General features: G+C 42.7%; 1 protein-coding gene across 1 annotated transcript in view; it reads right to left on the reverse strand.

Moving 5' to 3' along the window:
• Positions 1 to 18,536, reverse strand: part of LOC126375500 (neuropeptides capa receptor-like) — a 174,416-nt gene that overhangs the window by 48,271 nt on the left and 107,609 nt on the right. Inside the window, exons 3-4 of the mRNA XM_050022460.1 lie at positions 10,598 to 10,797; positions 6,713 to 6,860 (exon numbers count right to left, since the gene is read on the reverse strand). Of these exons, the coding sequence (XP_049878417.1) occupies positions 6,713 to 6,860; positions 10,598 to 10,797 (348 nt within the window). The remainder of the gene's footprint in view (positions 1 to 6,712; positions 6,861 to 10,597; positions 10,798 to 18,536) is intronic.

The following is an 18,536-nucleotide window of genomic DNA, read 5'->3' on the forward strand; positions in this document are numbered from 1 at the left end:
CATAGGGAAGGCCCGTGCCCCAGCAGTGGGGACGTTAATGGGCTGACGATGATGATGATGAGTATCTAGGTATATAAGTATAATATTGTAAATATTGAAATAATAATTTAAGTTTATATTAACTTATGTGTCTAAGTTACCGCCTTGGTCATATGCCTGTATGGTAACTTATTGTAGTAATTTTTAGATAAATAAATAAATAAAACCCGAATGCCGGCTAAACCCCGGGTATTTCGAATATGTTGCCACAGAACAAAAACATCGATTTGCTAAGACACTTCGAATGAGATATATCTGGAATTTGTTGGTTGAAACAATGATGTACCAGAAGGTATCCAAAAACATACTTAAAACCCGAATACCGGCTAAACCTCGCGTGTTTTGAGAAAATTGCTATAGAACAAAAATCAGCTCGCTAAGACGCTTCTGAATGTCTGAAATCAGTTGGTGAAGCGTTTTGGCTCATTGTCCTTTGAGTTTCCTAAAAACTCTTAGAAATGTCAACGATGTTTTCATAGACATACTCGTAAGAACACCATACATTGTTTTACGTTTACGCGGATATTATCATAATTAAAACACATAATAAAGGGTTCTTACCGCGTTTAAAATAGAAATATGATATGAGAGGGTAGACAGATATTATTATGTCTGCCCGTAGAAAATTATGGATCTATCTACTCCACTCCAATCTCATCAGTCATCCCGTGTTCATGGCACTTGCAACAGTGTCGAAATATCGGGAGTCTCATATCCCTGCTTTCAACGTGGTAAGAACCCGTTATTGTGTGTTTTAATTATGATAAGAACACCATTATTTTGTTATTAAAAAGACATAAACTAAGTTCAGTTCTAAATCAAATCCAGAACTCAGAATCATGGTCTGGATTTTCCCCTTCAATATTCATTACGATGTCACTAACACCCTATATGTTATGTAATGCATGTATTTAACTGCCTATATACGTCCCACTGCTGGGTACAGGCCTCCCCTCAATCAACCGGAGGGGGTATGGAGCATACTCCACCACGCTGCTCCAATTCGGGTTGGTGGAGGTGTTTTTACGGCTAATAGCCGGGACCAACGGCTTAACGTGCCCTCCGAAGCACGGAATCATCTTAATTTTTCGGACAATCAGGTGATTCAAGCCTGAAAACTCCTTACCAAACAAAGGACAGTCTCACAAAGTGATTTCGACAATGTCCCCATCGGGAATCGAACCCGGACCTCCAGATCGTGAGCCTAACGCTCTAACCACTAGACCACGGAGGCTGTTATATAGTTTGCATAATATAATGCATGTATAGTTTATGGGTATTATAACGTTTTGTGGAGGTAACCTTCGATTTTTCCCATGAATAGGGTATCTATGATATTATATCGACACGTGTAGAATTAATTGTGGTGACGCGTCAATGCGTCGATAAATCGTGTCCCATAGACAGCGGTTTTGGGGTTTGATACTCGCTTTTATCCCATGCGGAAGCGATTTATCAAATTATTGGGAACTGGTGATAAGACCACACGGGTAAAGGCGGTCACTCACAGGGAAAATTTGTCTGTTAATACTACGTATAGAATGGTCTTCTTTTATCGTGTGAGTTGTGAGGTGGAATACCAACCTCATCAACCCTGGTGTCAGGGTTACTATTGAACCGCCAAAGGCCCCTGACATGACCAATGTTACATCAGTAAATAGTAACCGGGACCAAAGGCTGAACGTGCCTTCTGAAGCATGGATCGTCTTACTTTCGAACAATCAGGCGATCAGCCTGTAATGTCCTAACCAAACTAGGGATCACAAAGTGATTTTTGTGATATGTCCCCACCAGGATTCGAACCCAGAAACTCCGGATTGTGAGCCCAACGCTCAACGCCCAACGCTCAACCACTGGACCACGAACGGTAACGTGTTGAGATAAAATTACCTCACCCTCTCTGAATATTAATGGCCGTTTGGCGGCGAGGGTGTGCTGCCAAAAGATGTTTTTCGTGGTACCGATCAGAGCATAGTACCCCGCCAGCCACAAGTTGGTAATGTGACTAGGGATCGACGATTTACTTGAGTGGTTTCTTCTCGTCGCGGGCGAAGCCCGCGACGGGGAGACATTCACGGGGCGTAGCCCCTCTAATGTAGCGGCAGTCGCCGCCCGCAGAAACGGGCGTGGCACGGGGTTGGGTCACGGCGGGCGAGAACGCCCCTCCGTGAGCCCGATGATGTTTCGTCCGTGGTGCCGCCAGCGAGGTCGAGCCCACCGGGTGGTTCCCCATTGGGGGAGGCCCAGTGAGCGCCCGTCAGCCGGCGGTGGTGTCAGTCCGGTGAAGCTGCTCCGTCGCCGGGGCAGCTGGTGTCGAGTCGGCTGGAGGGGGGGAGAGGACTGCTTCCACTGCCACTGGAAGCGTCAACTCATCCCCCGGGGGGTGGCCACAATCCTGACTACTCGACGGGGAGTAGTGGATGTGGGCAGCCCCGGTCCAGTCCGATGTCCGAGAGGTCAGTGCCCACCAGTGAGTTGGCCCAGCAGTGATGCCAGGCCTCCCACGATGATGGGCACAGGGTCAATCCGTGAGCGGATGGCAGCGAGGACGTTGTGCAGCAGTTGGATCGTCTGCTCCAGCACTTCCAGTTTCTCACTGGATGGGGCCGATGGTTCCTCCACTTGGGGCTTCGCCTTCTTCCCCCCCCCTGGGAGGGGCGGCGACCGCTTGGTTCGGCGTCGGTGTCGGCTGCGGCTCGACAGTGATGGAGGCTGCAGGGGCAGGCTTTGCCCTCGCGCGGATGCGCTTCGGCCTGCGCGGCTTGGGCCCGTCTGGGCCGTTCGCCGCGGCCATAAGCGAGCTCCGCGCGGTCGGCTCGCTGTTGGGGTCCACTGTTGAGGGTGGAGGTGGCAGTGGGGCTCTTCTTGCTGTGGTCATAGGCGCGGTTCCCGCCTTCGTGTTCCGCAGCTCGCGCAACTTGACCGGGCAAGAAGGGCTGTTGGCCGGGTGTCCCCCCCCGCAGTTACAGCAGGTGGCTGGAACCTCCCGGGGCCGCTGACAGTCCTTGGCCGCGTGACTTTCTCCACAGCGGACACAGGCCATTGGCCGGTGACAGTTGTGGCTGCTGTGGCGATATTGTTGGCAGCGGTGGCATTGGGAGGGCCCCTTGCGTCCTCTCCATGCCTCGATCTTCACGCCGGGCATGCACAGCAGCTCGGTGGTCTCGTATACGGTCTGGAAGCCCTGTGTCCTCTTCATCTCCACGAAGAAGACGCAGCCTCTTTTGCCCTGGATGGGGCGCACGTACTCCGGGAAGAAGCCACGGTTGCGCAGCTCCTCCTCCAGGTCGGTGGGATTCGTGTTCGCGGGCAGGCCGAGGATCGCTAGCTTGAGCGAGCGTTCCGCCGGGGGTGCGTAGGCAAACCAGGAGAGTCCAGAAGCTCTCTCCAGGTTGGTGAGGTAACTCTGGTAGAGCCTGAACTCCCCCTCGGTTCTTGCCATGAACCGTACGCCTTTGCCGTAGGGGCGCGCGTTTGGAGCGTGGCCCAGCATCTCCCGCAGCTGGCGGAAGTGGTGCGGCCAGTTCGGCAGCTGGTCCACCACTATGGGCGGGATTTTCCTGCTCGCGGGGGCGAGCGGCGGCTGCTGGGCGGTCTTCTTCGATGGCGGCGATGGCGTGGGCGTCGTCCGGAGGGACGGGCGCGGTGGCGCGTGCGGCGGCGAAGTCGGGTTGGTGTTTAACACCGCCGCGTATGATCGCGGCGGTGTTTTCTCCGTGTCCGGCCTGGACATGGAGGGCGGCGAAAAGGGGTTGGTGGGCGCGAAGGTGAAGGTTCGCGGCGGCGTTGTCTCCATGTCCAGTGAGGGCATGGAGAGTGCAACGGGCGGGCTGATCCTTGTGCGGAGTTGCGGCGGGGGCCGCTCCGGCGGCGTGGCAGTCCTCTTTGCCGCGGCCTCTGTTCCCGGAAGTTGGGGCAGGGGCAGCGGGAAAGCGGGTAGCCGGTGGGTTGCGCCACTAAATGGCGGCGTGGTGGTCGGCATCATGGCTGCGATTGCAGCGGTAGCATGGGTTATGGAAGGGCAGGTGCGCACAAATACGCGCGACCTGCGCTTCGTTACTCCGGGCGTTGGGGGAGCCATGTTCACCCCAAATACGGCTAGGGCGCGGTGTATAGCTGTCCGCGTGCGAAGCTTGGCGGTCCGCCTGGCAGAGCACACGCTACCGCTCCCTCCCCGGTGAGACCCGCTGGTGGGAGGCCGGGGGTTGGTAGGAGCAGTAACGGTGATACCGTTTGGTACCGCGGAATCAGGAGGGTATTTTTAATAAAAATACCCCCCCCTGCTTCTTCTTCTCGTCAGGCTTCAGTGGGTAGACGAAAAATGTTGCGAGCTTCCGTGCACGTACGGGCAGCAGCTATCCTTTTACTTGAGTCATGTTGGAAGTTGTATATATACGTCTCGCTGTGTAAACTTCGATAGCGCGTTTCAGGACTGCGTTATTGAATGAAGCGCCATCTGTTGCATGTGGGCGGAACTAGCTGGTCAACTAGTTGAGTCCGCCACAGCCGTAATGAGTAAGAGGGAGCGCATACGGATTATCTGCCTCGCTCACACGGTAAGTCGGCACATATTAAGGATTCGATTTTTTCGTGGAGTGTGCGTGATTGGGTCTACGCTCCAGTTTGTACAATATCTGTACTGACCTTTATGAAACTTTGTGCTTCGGAAGGTACGTTAAGGCGTTGGATCCGTCTGCGTGCGTGCAGTATGCTCCTTACCCCCTCTGGTTGATTGAGTTGAGGCCTGTGCCCCGCAGTTGGGCGTATATAGGCTATATATTTACGTTATTTTTATGTTCTTGATACTAGATTAGATTAGATACTTCTTATCTTCTATAAATTATGTTAGATTCTGTCAAGAAGGCGTGATGTTCTTACGTTCACGATTATAGAACATTTGGCTCGACACATCTTAATGGTATTTGTGTTAGTCTGAGCGAAGACTGGACAAATATGAGATAATATTTATACTAGTTTACTAAGTAAAGAAGGATAAACTTACTTATTGTCACTTTGTTTGCAAATACTTCTAGTATTTGGTTTGAGTCGAGTGTGCGAGTGTGTTTGTGATTTGTAGTGAAATAATGACAGTTTCGTTTTAAGTTACGTAGGTAAGTAATACATACGTCAACATACCGGCGTAAAAGTAAGTGCGCAATGCCAACAAAATGTCAAGTAGCAAATCAAATCAAATATATTTTATTCATCATCATCATCAATTTAAGAGCCACGCTCTTGTCGGTGCAGCATTTTCCATGCTACTTTTTTAGGGAAAAATAGGGCAGAACACAGAACACACAGAACTAAATTTCAACAATCAGACATAACACGTGATACAGTACAATTTGAGCAGCCTTATTGCTCTAGAACAATTTCTTCCAGGCAACCACTAAAAGGAAACAAAACATAATACACAATAGCAATGTTGCTTTTTTAGATGAATTGCTTCAATGTGGTCTAAAAACACCTCTACCAACCCGTCGTGGACTATGCTCCATAGCCCCTCCGATTGGTGCTGGCCTGCAGCTAGAAGTGGGACGTAAATAGGCTGTTTATTTACTTTCATTTATTTATTTTAAATATTTATTTGTTCATAACAGAACAGACAAAAGAAAACGGGCAGTACAGGTAAGCTGATCTCTATTTATTGTTATGTTATAAAATGAAAATAATAATAATTACTACTATTGACTATTCCACACTTCACTCCACACTTGCAAACACACGTATGACACAAAAGTACCTCCTCAACGAAAAAAAAAGAAGAAAATCTTTAGAATAGACAGGTCTTAGGTGGTTTTTAGGTCTTTAGTTTATACATTGCCTTTGTTTTTTTCTTTCATTGTCAATGGCCCCGATTCCTGCAGACACCGCCTAATTTTATTTTAAGTTATATCCGTCATTTTCATATCCGTCGAAAAGGAAAGGGACGGATGATTCACAGCTCTTAATTTTAGGAAGAATGAGTAAATGAACGAATAACCCGGGCGAATCAAAAAGGTATGTGGCTGGTATGCAATCCGTTTGATGTGCTGTCTACTTACCTGTGTCGGGTTATTGACTGATGTAAAATTTTTAGACGGTTGTTTTAGATTTGTCCTTAAAATTGACGTGTGTTCCATAAATTTTATGCTTGTCGATTACCCGTCCTTTTCCTTTTCGGCGGATAAGAAAATGACAGATATAACTTAAAATAAAATTAGATGGTATTTACAGGAATTAGCACCATTGTCTTTTTTGTCATTCTGGGGAGTCTCATATCCCTGTTTTAAACGCGGTAAGAACCCGTTATTATGTGTTTTAATTACGAATAGTTTATTTGCCAGAAAACAGTACAATAAGTTGTTGTTACGATTTTATGACCAGTGTTTTCAGCTTACACGTAAGCATGCAAAAGCAAATACCAATAATAATGATAAAAATGTATGTTACAACAATAAAAAATACACATAAATAAAAAAAGAAAAGAAAAATTCCCGAGAAATGCCTTTTGGAGGTAAGTATGTAACCTAATTTGGTATTAGGCTGGCTTTCCTTTCACGGGTTGGAAGGTCAGACAAGCAGTCACTTCCTGTCAAGCCTTCAGGTAAGGTACCTTAGGTAACCGGACCCTGTGATGAACGGGATAACAAAAAAAAGAAAAAAAAACACAGATACATACCCCATCACGTACCTAATACGCAACCCCATCCGGACGTAGAGCGCGAGGATGATCAGCCCTGGCAGGATGAAGAACAGCAGGCTGCTGAGCTCGCACAGGAACCAAGATGGAAGCTCCAGCATGGCGCAGAACGCTGATTCGAGAGACGAATTGCCGGACCCTGGAGATAAAAAATAAACTTACTTATTTAATTTTTTCTATTTATTTATTTAGATAGGTATACCAACAATACACATACTGTAAAGTTATAAAATGCAAGTCTTAAATTAGTTTTTGTATATGTGCCCCATTTACAGGTACACACAGCATTCACAATTACAACAACAAAACATAATAATTATATACCTATATAATTATTTTTGGGGTTATGTATACGTTTTTACAATAAAATACCAGATAATATTTTAAATTTGTCAGAGAACAAATTTAAAGCTCACGTGAAGCTTACTTTATGTAAAAAAGCCTATTATAAGATTAATGATTACCTAAACGATAAAAATGTCTGGTATTAAATGTGTTCCTCTAGTTATTAAATAACTTGTAATGTACCCTCATTGATTTAAAAGATGTGTTGCTGTTGCAGTTTCTTGTCATTTCTTCTCCTCAGCCATAACACCTTGCGAAATGACGTAAATTCAAAAATGTTACATTTGACCTTCAACAAGTTTATCCATGATAATTACGTTGAATAAATGATTCTGATTCTGATTCTGATTATAATATAAAAATAAATATGTATAAAACTTAAACAAAAAATATTATAAATACATATATTACCGGAGGAGGTGGTATGGAGCATACTCCACCACGCTGCTCCAATGCGGGTTGGTGGAGGTGTTTTTACGGATAATAGCCGGGACCAACGGCTTAACGTGCCCTCCGAAGCACGGAATCATCTTAATTTTTCTTTATTTTTTTATTATACATAAGTACATTTATAATACTGTAAAATGGACAAAATTAGGAAAAGAGGAAGTCTGAAAGTAGCGCCGATCACTGAGAAATTGAGGAGCAACAGGTTAGCATGGTATGAGCAAGTAATTTCTTGCAGCTTCTTTTCTTCAGCTATACAGGTTGTGAGAAGCTGCAGTAGTTTTAGGCGGATGAGACGTTCGTTGTGTAAATAATGACAATTATTATTGTAACTATGTTACCTACTGAATAAAGACATTTTTGAATTTGAATTTGAATAATAAGGAGGGGCCATGAGTATGTATCTAGACCTAATCAGGACAAACATAGAGGTAAGGAACTACCCCAAGAAAGTGTGTATGGAATGTGTGAAGGATATGTGTGTGAAAGGTGGGAGTACCGAGATGACTACTGACAAAGACGGATGAAGAAATACATGTTGTGCCGACACCACTTAGAGTGGGATAAGGGCAGATGGATGGTGATTACCATGTTATAAGAAAACCAGGTAGGTATGCTTAAAAGTGACAGCTAACATTTCAAGGCCAGCCCAGCTGACGTCATCTCACCCTGGGTTGCCATTTCGTAAAAAAGCAAATTGCCCATAACCGTAGTTTTTCATTTACTTTGCAAGGCAATTTTGAACTTTTAGTAAAAGATTTAGTTACAGTTGTAATGATTTTTATTTATGTATGTGACAAATAGTATTTAAATAATTAAATTTCAGTAATATAATTAACGTCCTTGGAATGTTGGAGATACCAGTTTAATGGTAACACAGTGGTAACACTTACGTCATGAGACGGCTAGCAATGGCGGCGTTTCATTGGATTGTGCATAGAAAAAAAAAAGTTTATTCAGGTAAAACCTACGACACACATATACATTTATAACTTTTAAATATACACACATTAATATTTAGTTGGAAAACATAAAGGTACATGGGTGCCGCAGCTCACCAAAAAAGACCAGGGTTCAGTGAATATTTACCCAGAGGGCAACATTGATTTTCAACCCACGCCGAACGGTGAAACGCGAGTAAACCGCACAATAAATTAAAAAATAAATAAAGTGTACAAAAAAAAACGACTTAGTGTAGCATAGCTGGTTTTCTTATACTATGATATTTACATTGTAGAATTCCGTGCTTTAGAAGGCCCAACCGTTGGTCATCGTAGCCCATCGCCTGAATATGTAGTCTAAGTGCCGCGCAAATTGCGTCGTTTAACCGCAATATTAGGGATGTTATATGTCGGTAAATCTTCTTACTGTGACATTTTCTGGCCCCTTTTTTGATGTAGATATTGTAGATTTATCTCAGACGACATTTACTACTTGGCCGGCCAAATATGGAGCGCTGAAGGCTCTCAATACAAAGACGACAAAAACAGATCTGAGGGTACCCAGTTTTTTGTGATTTTTTTCCCCACCGAATTCATATTTTTCGAACTTAACAACATTGATGCTTCGATGCTTTAGAAATTATTAACACAATTTTTCACGAATGATCCGCTTAGACAAAGAACGCGAATCGTTCATTGAAGGAGAAAGGGAATTTATTCCTCTCGAGTGATCATGTTAGGGAAAAGTCAGGAAACATGATGGCCGATATGCAAATTACATTAGGCTATAACTTCATTACCTTTGAAATGGAATACTAAATGCTTTGCAGTAGTGTTGGCACTCAATAATAAACTGTCGATACGTGCTCTCATTTAGCCAGAAAAAGTAAAAACTAACGTTAATTAGAACGCATTCTTTATCATTATCCTCCACCATCCTGCGGTTGGCAGCTCGCAAATACTCTGCGCGTGCGGGTCGCTTAGCTCTGCCATGTTGGCGGCTTGCACAGCGGCCGCCGATCACCGCACGCGCAGAGTATATGCAAGCTGTGGTTCGAACCCGCAAATAAGTTATTTTAAGTACATTTTTCCCTAACGCAGTTAGCTCGACCATTGTAGACGACGATACGGCGATATGTGGTGACATATCACGTTGGTCTAACAGAATGCTCGGTGAGGTGTGGGTAGTTAGTTAATTTTGCGATGAACCTTTGTTTACCCCTATTGGGATATAAGTTTCACACGCCACCGAGCTAATTGTTTATCAAGACTGTTATATGTGACAAAATATCAATTTACAAATGAGTAGTAGTTTAAGCATGCCAATTTGGAATCAGCGTATGAGTTCGTGCCATTTGCGTTGGTGACAGCGGGACCTTAGGGCGCTGAGGCCAAAGCTTTGGTGCGTGGTGTTGGTCGCCGTATAAGGGTTGGAAGCGGACATCCTCGAGCTGGCTTTTTCCTCGCGCAGCGTATTTCACTTGCGGTCCAGAGAGGCAACGCTGCAAGCATAATGGGTACGTTCGGGCGGGGCTCGCTTTCCGGAGGGCTTTTTGACGCCTGATATGGTTTTTTATAATATATTTGTGTATTTTGACGTATTTTAGTGTAGGTTTTTAATTTGAGTATGTTATATATTTACAAATTATATTATTTTTTGTTAAATAAGTAATTTGTAAGGGTGACCCTTATAGGCCCATCAGGTTTTATAAAAGGAAGGTACACAATTTTATACCTAATAAGAATAAAACCCATTTTGGTCTATAAAAGGCAGCAATTTTGTGCCTAAAGAAAAGAAAACATGTTCCGAATTTTTATGTTCTTTATTAATATTCTTTTAGAAAATGGAAAAGGTGAAAATATAATTTTGAAAAGATTTATTGATTTACATTGACTTTCAACACTAAAAGCACACTTTTTATTAAAATATATATATATATATATATATATATATAATATTTGTTTTCCGAGAAATTGGTTACATGTAGCGAAATATACCTACTCAAATACATTTAACTAACTATTACTGAACGAGAACTTGACGACGACACTGACGATGACTGACAATGACTGACAACAACTGACAACGACTGACAACAAGTGACAACAACTGACAACGACAAATTATGACTGACAAACTTACCAGGCGGGTAGTCGTGGTAGCTGACGGTGGTGTAGATGGCGAAAGGTGAGGCAGCCACAAGTGACACGACCCACAGCGCAGCCACTATCCGCAGCGCGCGCCGTAGACCAGCCATGGCGTACAGGTGCAGCGGGTGACAGATGGCCAGGTAGCGCTCCAGGGAGAAGGCTACTATTGTTAGCACTGATACGTAGGATGCCCTGGACAGAAAAAAAAGATTATTATTATTACATTTTCTATATACAGAGTTAATTAGTAGAATAGGAGTATTATTGTCATGAAGCTGAACTTTATAGAAGGCAAAATATGACCCTAATAGGTATACCACCGCAACGGTCTACACGGCAACCCAGCCGCGTGCGATGCGAAATATATCGAGGGGTTCGAACGATGAACGCAGCGAATTCGATTTATTGGTCGAAGCCCCCGATATGATTCGCGCCACGCGATTACCATGCTGCGTGGACTGGAGTCCGCCTGTGACATTTGCTTCTGCACAATTGAACCTAAAGTAAACTAAATGTAAAAGTAACTCTGTTTGTCTGTTACCTCTTCTCGCTTAAACCACTGAACCGATTTAGATGTTTGATAAGGAGGTAGTCTGGGATCCAACAAAGGACGTGTCATAGTTTTTATTCCAGAAATCACCCCCTAGAGGTGAAAAGAGGCTGGATAAATATAGCCGAAGTTAACGCGAACGGAATCGCGAGCGGAATTATAAATGTAGATTAAATATTCTTTTTTTAACGTGACTTATTGTAAGTTTACCTCAGATGGCAATAAATACTTGACCGGACAAATGGGGAGCGCTATGGGCTCTCATCTGGTACAAGAATATGTGTGCATCAAGCTTAAAGTCCAAAACAATATCTTATTTTTGCAGCACTCAAGAAAACTCATAAAAACAAGATTAATTAATATTAACTTAACGACTAAAGTCTGGAGATAAGTGCAATTAACAATTAGCCTTACCATTTCAAAAAACAGTTTAATCCGTAAATAAATTTAATAGTTCTTATAAAATGATTTATGAATACAACGGATACTGAAATTGTATAATAATATTTTATAAGAATGTCTAGGGCCCTGTGCCTAGGTTTTTCACTCTTGATGTCAAAGTTCATTATAACTTGCCAAAGAGGTCCAGGTTGCTCTATGTAACCAACCCATTGCTGGGGTATACGTACATACATATATACATAAACTCACGCCCGTAATCCCTAATGGGGTGGGCAGAGCCACAAATAATATTTAATCTTTAATTCTTTATTCTTTATTGGTGCAATCATTTGTACAAAGGTTCTTAAAATAATTATTTAGCACGTACAACATGACACCCCGTCGGGGCACTGCAAATTTTCTTTCATTTATATATCAAAAAAAAAAAATAGAAATAAAAATTGAAGTAACTCAATAATACAATATAAAATACAACAACAGCATCAGACATGATAACAAAGAGCATTTTAACTTAATTAAATGAATTTGTGGATCAAAATAATTATTTCGATTCTAAAAACTCCTGCAGATTATAATATTTTTTATTAATTAGGTAAGTTTTCAATTTTTGCACGAAGTCATTATATTTACTAATATCCGATATTTCTTTTGGAAGCTTATTATATATTTTTATCGCCATAATATGTGCATAGTAATCAAAGACAACTTGCAGCCACTGTTTATACGATGTCGTAAGCTGGGGTATAATGCAAGCATGTTCTTCTGACTACTCCCTTGGGATGTAGTCGTGAGCTTATGCTCAGCCGCTTAAAACTACCGCAGCTTCTCAACCTGTATAGCTGGGTGTTGGTGATGTGTCCCAAACTTTACGTTCGAATGTAGTCAGAAATCAGAATCATTTATTCAACGTAATTATCATAAATAAACTTGTTGAAGCTCAACGTAATATGTTTAAATTTATGTCATTTCGCATTTTAACAGCCTCCGTTGTCTAGCGGTTAGAGCGTTAGGGTCACGATCTGGAGGTCCGGGTTCGATTCCCGATGGGGACATTGTCGAAATCACTTTGTGAAAGTGTCCTTTGTTTGGTAAGGACTTTTCCGGCTTGAATCACCTGATTGTCCGAAAAAGTAAGATGATTCCGTGCTTCGGAGGGCACGTTAACCCGTTGGTCCCGGCTATTAGCCGTAAAAACACCTCCACCAACCCGCATTGGAGCAGCGTGGTGGAGTATGCTCCATACCCCCTCTGGTTGATTGAGGGGAGGCCTGTGCCCAGCAGTGGGACGTATATAGGCAGTTTATGTATGTACTAGATGTCGCGTGGTTCGCTCGCAGCAAGCTGCTCGCGTGTCTTGTTTTTCCGCCATTGTTTTACCGCGATAGAATTTGACCAAGACTTAAATAGGTCTCGTGAAACCAAAAAAGTTCTAGGTGCTATAGTTTTGCCAGGCCGTAGAGTGACCCCTGATGCGGAGCAGTTTTCCAAGATGACGTTCCGATCACACCCCAATACATCATTTTTACCTCGTGAGACATTTTCTGGAAAAACTAAAATTTGTATGGCGGCCATCTTGTTTTTCGGCCATTTTGTTTTTTTTCACTGGCGATAAAATTTGACCAAGACTTTAATAGGCTTCACGAAAACAAAAAAGTTCCAGGTGCGATAGTTTCGCCAGGCTGTAGGGTGTCTCCCTGATGCGGAGCAGCTTTCGAAAATCGAAAAGTATTTCCATACTCAACATGATGTTTCGATCATATTCCTCATACATCATTTTTACCCCCGAGGCATTTTCGGGAAAAACGAAAATTTCGTATGGCGGCCATCTTGTTTTTCCGCCATTTTGGTTTTTTTCACCGGGGATTGAATTTGACCAAGATTTAAATAGGTTTCGTGAAAAAAATATTGCTCTAGGTTTTATAGTTTTGCCAGGCCGTAGGGTGTCTCCCTGATGCGGAGCAGTTTTTCAAGATCGAGCAGTACTGAAATACTCAACATGACGATCCGATCACATCCCTATACATCATTTTTACCCTCGAGGCATTTTCAGGAAAAACGAAAATTTTGTATGGCGGCCATCTTGTTTTTCCGCCATTTTGGTTTTTTTTCACCAAGGATTGGATTTGACCAAGATTTAAATATGTTTCGCGAAAGAAAAATTGCTCCAGATTTTATAGTTTTGCCAGGCCGTAGGGTGTCTCCCTGATGCGGAGCAGATTTTGAAGATAGAGAAGTGTTTTCATACTCCACAAGACGTTCCGATTACATCTCTATACACAGTTTTTACTCCCGATGCATTTTCTGAAAAAACAAAATTTTGTATGGCGGCCATCTTGTTTTTCCGCCATTTTGATTTTTTTTCACCGGCCATAGGATTTGACTAAGAATTAAATAGGTTTTGTGAAAAAAAAATCGATCCAGGTGCGATAGTTTTGCCAGGCCGTAGGGTGTCTCCCTGATGCGGAGCAGTTTTCCAAGATCTGGAAGTTTTCCCATTCTCACCGGGAGGTCCCGATCACTTTTCTCATACATTATTTTTACCCCCCGACGCTCCTTCTGGGAGAACAACCCTGTCAGTGAGTCAGTGAGTCAGTCAGTCAGTACATGGGTTTGTAGCTATATATAATATAATAATAATAATAATGTCGCGTGGTTCGCTCGCAGCAAGCTGCTCGCGTGTCTTGTTTTCCCGCCATTTTTTTACCGCGATAGAATTTGACCAAGACTAAAATAGGTCTCGTGAAATCAAAAAAGTTCTAGGTGTTATAGTTTTGCCAGGCTGTAGGGTGTCTCCCTGATGCGGAGCAGTTTTCCAAGATGACGTTCCTATAACACCCCTATACATCGTTTTTACACCCGAGACATTTTCTGGACAAACAAAAATTTGTATGGCGGCCATCTTTTTTTTCGGCCATTTTGTTTTTTTTTTTCCCGGCGATAAAATTTGACCAAGAATTTATTAGGTTTGGTGAAAAAATTATCGTTCCAGGAGCGATAGTTTTCCCAGGCCGTAGGGTGTCTCCCTGATGCGGAGAAGTTCTCGAAAACCTGGAAGTATACCCATACTCTACATGACGTTTCGATCACATCCCTGTACATAATTTTTACCTTCGAGGCATTTTCGGGAAAAACGAAAATTTTGTATGGCGGCCATCTTGTTTTTCCGCCATTTTGATTTTTTTTCAACGGTGATTGAATTTGACCAAGATTTAAATAGATTTCGTGAAAACCAATAAGTTACAGGTGCGATAGTTTCGCCAGGCCGCAGGGTGTCTCCCTGATGCGGAGCAGTTTTCAAAGATCGAGCAGTATTTTCTAACTTGACACGACGTTCCAATTACACCCCTGTACATCATTTTTACCCCCGAGGCATTTTCAGGAAAAACGAAAAATTTGTATGGCGGCCATCTTGTTTTTCCGCCATTTTGATTTTTTTCACCCACAATAGAATTTGACCAAGATTTAAATAGGTTTCGTGAAAAAAATATTGTTCTAGGTGCGATAGTTGCGCCAGGCCATAGGGTGTCTCCCTGATGCTGAGCAGTTTTCCAAGATCTGGAAGTTTTCTCATACTCAACAATACGTTCCGATTACAACCCCATACACAATTTTTACCCACGAGGCATTTTCAGGAAAAACGAAAAAATTGTATGGCGGCCATCTTGATTTTCCGCCATTTTGTTTTTTTTTCACCGGCAACTAAATTTGACCAAGATTTAAATAGGTATCGTGAAAACTAAAAAGTTCCACGTGCGATAGTTTCACCAGGCCGTAGGGTGTCTCCCTGATGCGGAGCAGGTTTTCAAGATCGAGAAGTATTTCCATACTCAACAATACGTTCCGATTACACCCCCATTCACAGTTTTTACCCCCGAGACATTTTCTGGAAAAATAAAATTTTGTATGGCGGCCATCTTGTTTTTCCGCCATTTTGTTTTTTTTTCATCCACAATAAAATTTGACCAAGATTTAAGAAGGTTTTGTGAAAAAAGAATCGTTCCAGGTGCGATAGTTGCGCCAGACCGTAGGGTGTCTCCCTGATGCGGAGCAGTTTTCCAAGATCTGGAAGTTTTCCCATACTCATCGGAAGATTTTGATCATACCCCCCATACATCATTTTCACCCCTCGATGCTCCTTCTGGGAGAACAACTCTGTCAGTGAGTGAGTCAGTCACTACATGGGTTTGTAGCTATATATATTATAATAACTAGATTTCGCGTGGTTCGCTCGCAGCAAGCTGCTCGCGTGTCCTGTATTAGTTCGAAGCTATGTATGGCGGCCATCTTGTTTTCCCGCCAAAGTTCTAGGTGCTATAGTTTTGCCAGGCCGTAGGGTGTCTCCCTGATGCGGAGCAGTTTTCCAAGATGACGTTCCGATCACACCCCTATACATATTTTTTACCACCGAGAGATTTTCTGGAAAAACAAAAATTTATATGGCGGCCATCTTGTTTTCGGCCTTTTTGTTTTTTTTTCACCGGCGATAAAATTTGACCAAGATTTAAATAGGTTTTGTGAAAACAGAAATGTTCTAGGTGCGATAGTTTCGCCAGGCCGTAGGGTGTCTCCCTGATGCGGAGCAGTTTTCGAAAACCTTGAAGTATACTCGTACTCTACATGACGTTCCGATCAAAACCTACATACATAATTTTTATCCCTGAGGTATTTTCAGGAAAAACAAAAAAATTGTATGGCGGCCATCTTGATTTTCGGCCATTTTGTTTTTTTTTTGACCGGGGTTAAAATTTGACAAAGATTTAAATAGGTATCGTGAAAACAAAAATGTTCTAGGTGCGATAGTTTTGACAGGCCATAGGGTGCCGCCCGGATGCGGAGCAGCTTTCCAAGATCGAGAAGTATATCCATACTCAACAAGACGTTCTGATTACATCCCCATACATATTTTTTACCCCCAAGGCATTTTCAGGAAAAACAAAAATTTTGTATGGCGGCCATCTTGTTTTTCCGCCATTTTGGTTTTTTTTCACCGGCGATTGGATTTGACCAAGATTTAAATACGTTGTGCGAAAAAATCATTGTTCCAGGTGCGATAGGTTAGCCAGGCCGTAGGGTGTCTCCCTGATGCGGAGCAGGTTTTCAAGATCGAGAAGTATTTCCATACTCAGCAATATGTTCCGATTACACCCCCATACACAGTTTTTACCCACGAGACATTTTCCGGAAAAATAAAATTTTGTATGGCGGCCATCTTGTTTTTCCGCCATTTTGATTTTTTTTCATTTACGATAGAATTTTACCAAGATTTAAATAGGTTCTGTGAAAAAAAAATCGTTCCAGGTGCGATAGTTTTGCCAGGCCGTAGGGTGTCTCCCTGATGCGGAGCAGTTTTCCAAGATGACGTTCCGATCACACCCCTATACATCAATTTTACCTCTCGAGACATTTTCTGGAAAAACAAAATTTTGTATGGCGGCCATCTTGATTTTAAGCCATTTTGGTTTTTTTTCACCGGTGACTGAATTTGACCAAGACTTTAATAGGCTTCGTGAAAACAAAAAAGTTCCAGGTGCGATAGTTTTGCCAGGCCGTAGGGTGTCTCCCTGATGCGGAGCAGATTTCAAAGATCTGGAAGTTTTCTCATACTCAACAATACGTTCCGATTACAACCCCATACACACTTTTTACCCCCGAGGCATTTTCTGGAAAAACGAAAAATTTGTATGGCGGCCATCTTGTATTTCCGCCATTTTGGTTTTTTTTCACCGGGGATTGGATTTGACCAAGATTTAAATAGGTTTCGTGAAAACAGAAAAGTTCCAGGTGCGATAGTTTTGCCAGGCCGTAGGGTGTCTCCCTGATGCGGAGTAGCTTTCGAAGATCGAAAAGTATTTCCATACTCAACATGATGTTTCGATCACATTCCTCATACATCATTTTTACCCCCGAGGCATTTTCGGGAAAAACGAAAATTTTGTATGGCGGCCATCTTGTTTTTCCGCCATTTTGTTTTTTTTTCACCGGGGATTGGATTTGACCAAGATTTAAATATGTTTCGCGAAAGAAAAATTGCTCTAGGTTTTATAGTTTTGCCAGGCCGTAGGGTGTCTCCCTGATGCGGAGCAGTTTTTCAAGATCAAGAAAAATTTCCATAGTCAACGGGATGTTCCGATTACAACCCCATACGCAGTTTTTACCTTCGAGACATTTTCTGGAAAAACAAAATTTTGTATGGCGGCCATCTTGTTTTTCCGCCATTTTGATTTTTTTTCATTTACGATAAAATTTGACCAAGATTTAAATAGGTTCTGTGAAAAAAAAATCGTTCCAGGTGCGATAGTTTTGCCAGGCCGTAGGGTGTCTCCCTGATGCGGAGCAGTTTTCCAAGATGACGTTCCGATCACACCTCCCATACATGATTTTTACCTCCGAGACATTTTCTGGAAAAACGATATTTTGTATGGCGGCCATCTTGTTTTTCGGCCATTTTGTTTTTTTTTTCACCGGCGATAAAATTTGACTAAGATTTAAATAGGTTTCGTGAAAACAAAAAAGTTCCAGGTGCGATAGTTTCGCCAGGCCGTAGGGTGTCTCCCTGATGCGGAGCAATTCGAAGATCGAGCAGTATTTAAATACTCAACATTACGATCCGATCAAATCCCTCATACATAATTTTTACCCCTGAGGCTTTTACTGGAAAAAACAAAATTTTGTATGGCGGCCATCTTGTTTTTCCGCCATTTTGATTTTTTTTCACCGGCGATAAAATTTGACCAAGATTTAAGTAGGTTTTATGAAAAAAGAATCGTTCCAGGTGCGATAGTTGCGCCAGGCCATAGGGTGTCTCCCTGATGCTGAGCAGTTTTCCAAGATCTGGAAGTTTTCTCATACTCAACAATACGTTCCGATTACAACCCCATACACAATTTTTACCCCCGAGGCATTTTCGGGAAAAACGAAAATTTTGTATGGCGGCCATCTTGTTTTTCCGCCATTTTGGTTTTTTTTCACCGGGGATTGG

This window comes from Pectinophora gossypiella, chromosome 19 (genome assembly GCF_024362695.1).
Source record: "Pectinophora gossypiella chromosome 19, ilPecGoss1.1, whole genome shotgun sequence".
In the NCBI taxonomy this organism is placed as follows: domain Eukaryota; kingdom Metazoa; phylum Arthropoda; class Insecta; order Lepidoptera; family Gelechiidae; genus Pectinophora; species Pectinophora gossypiella.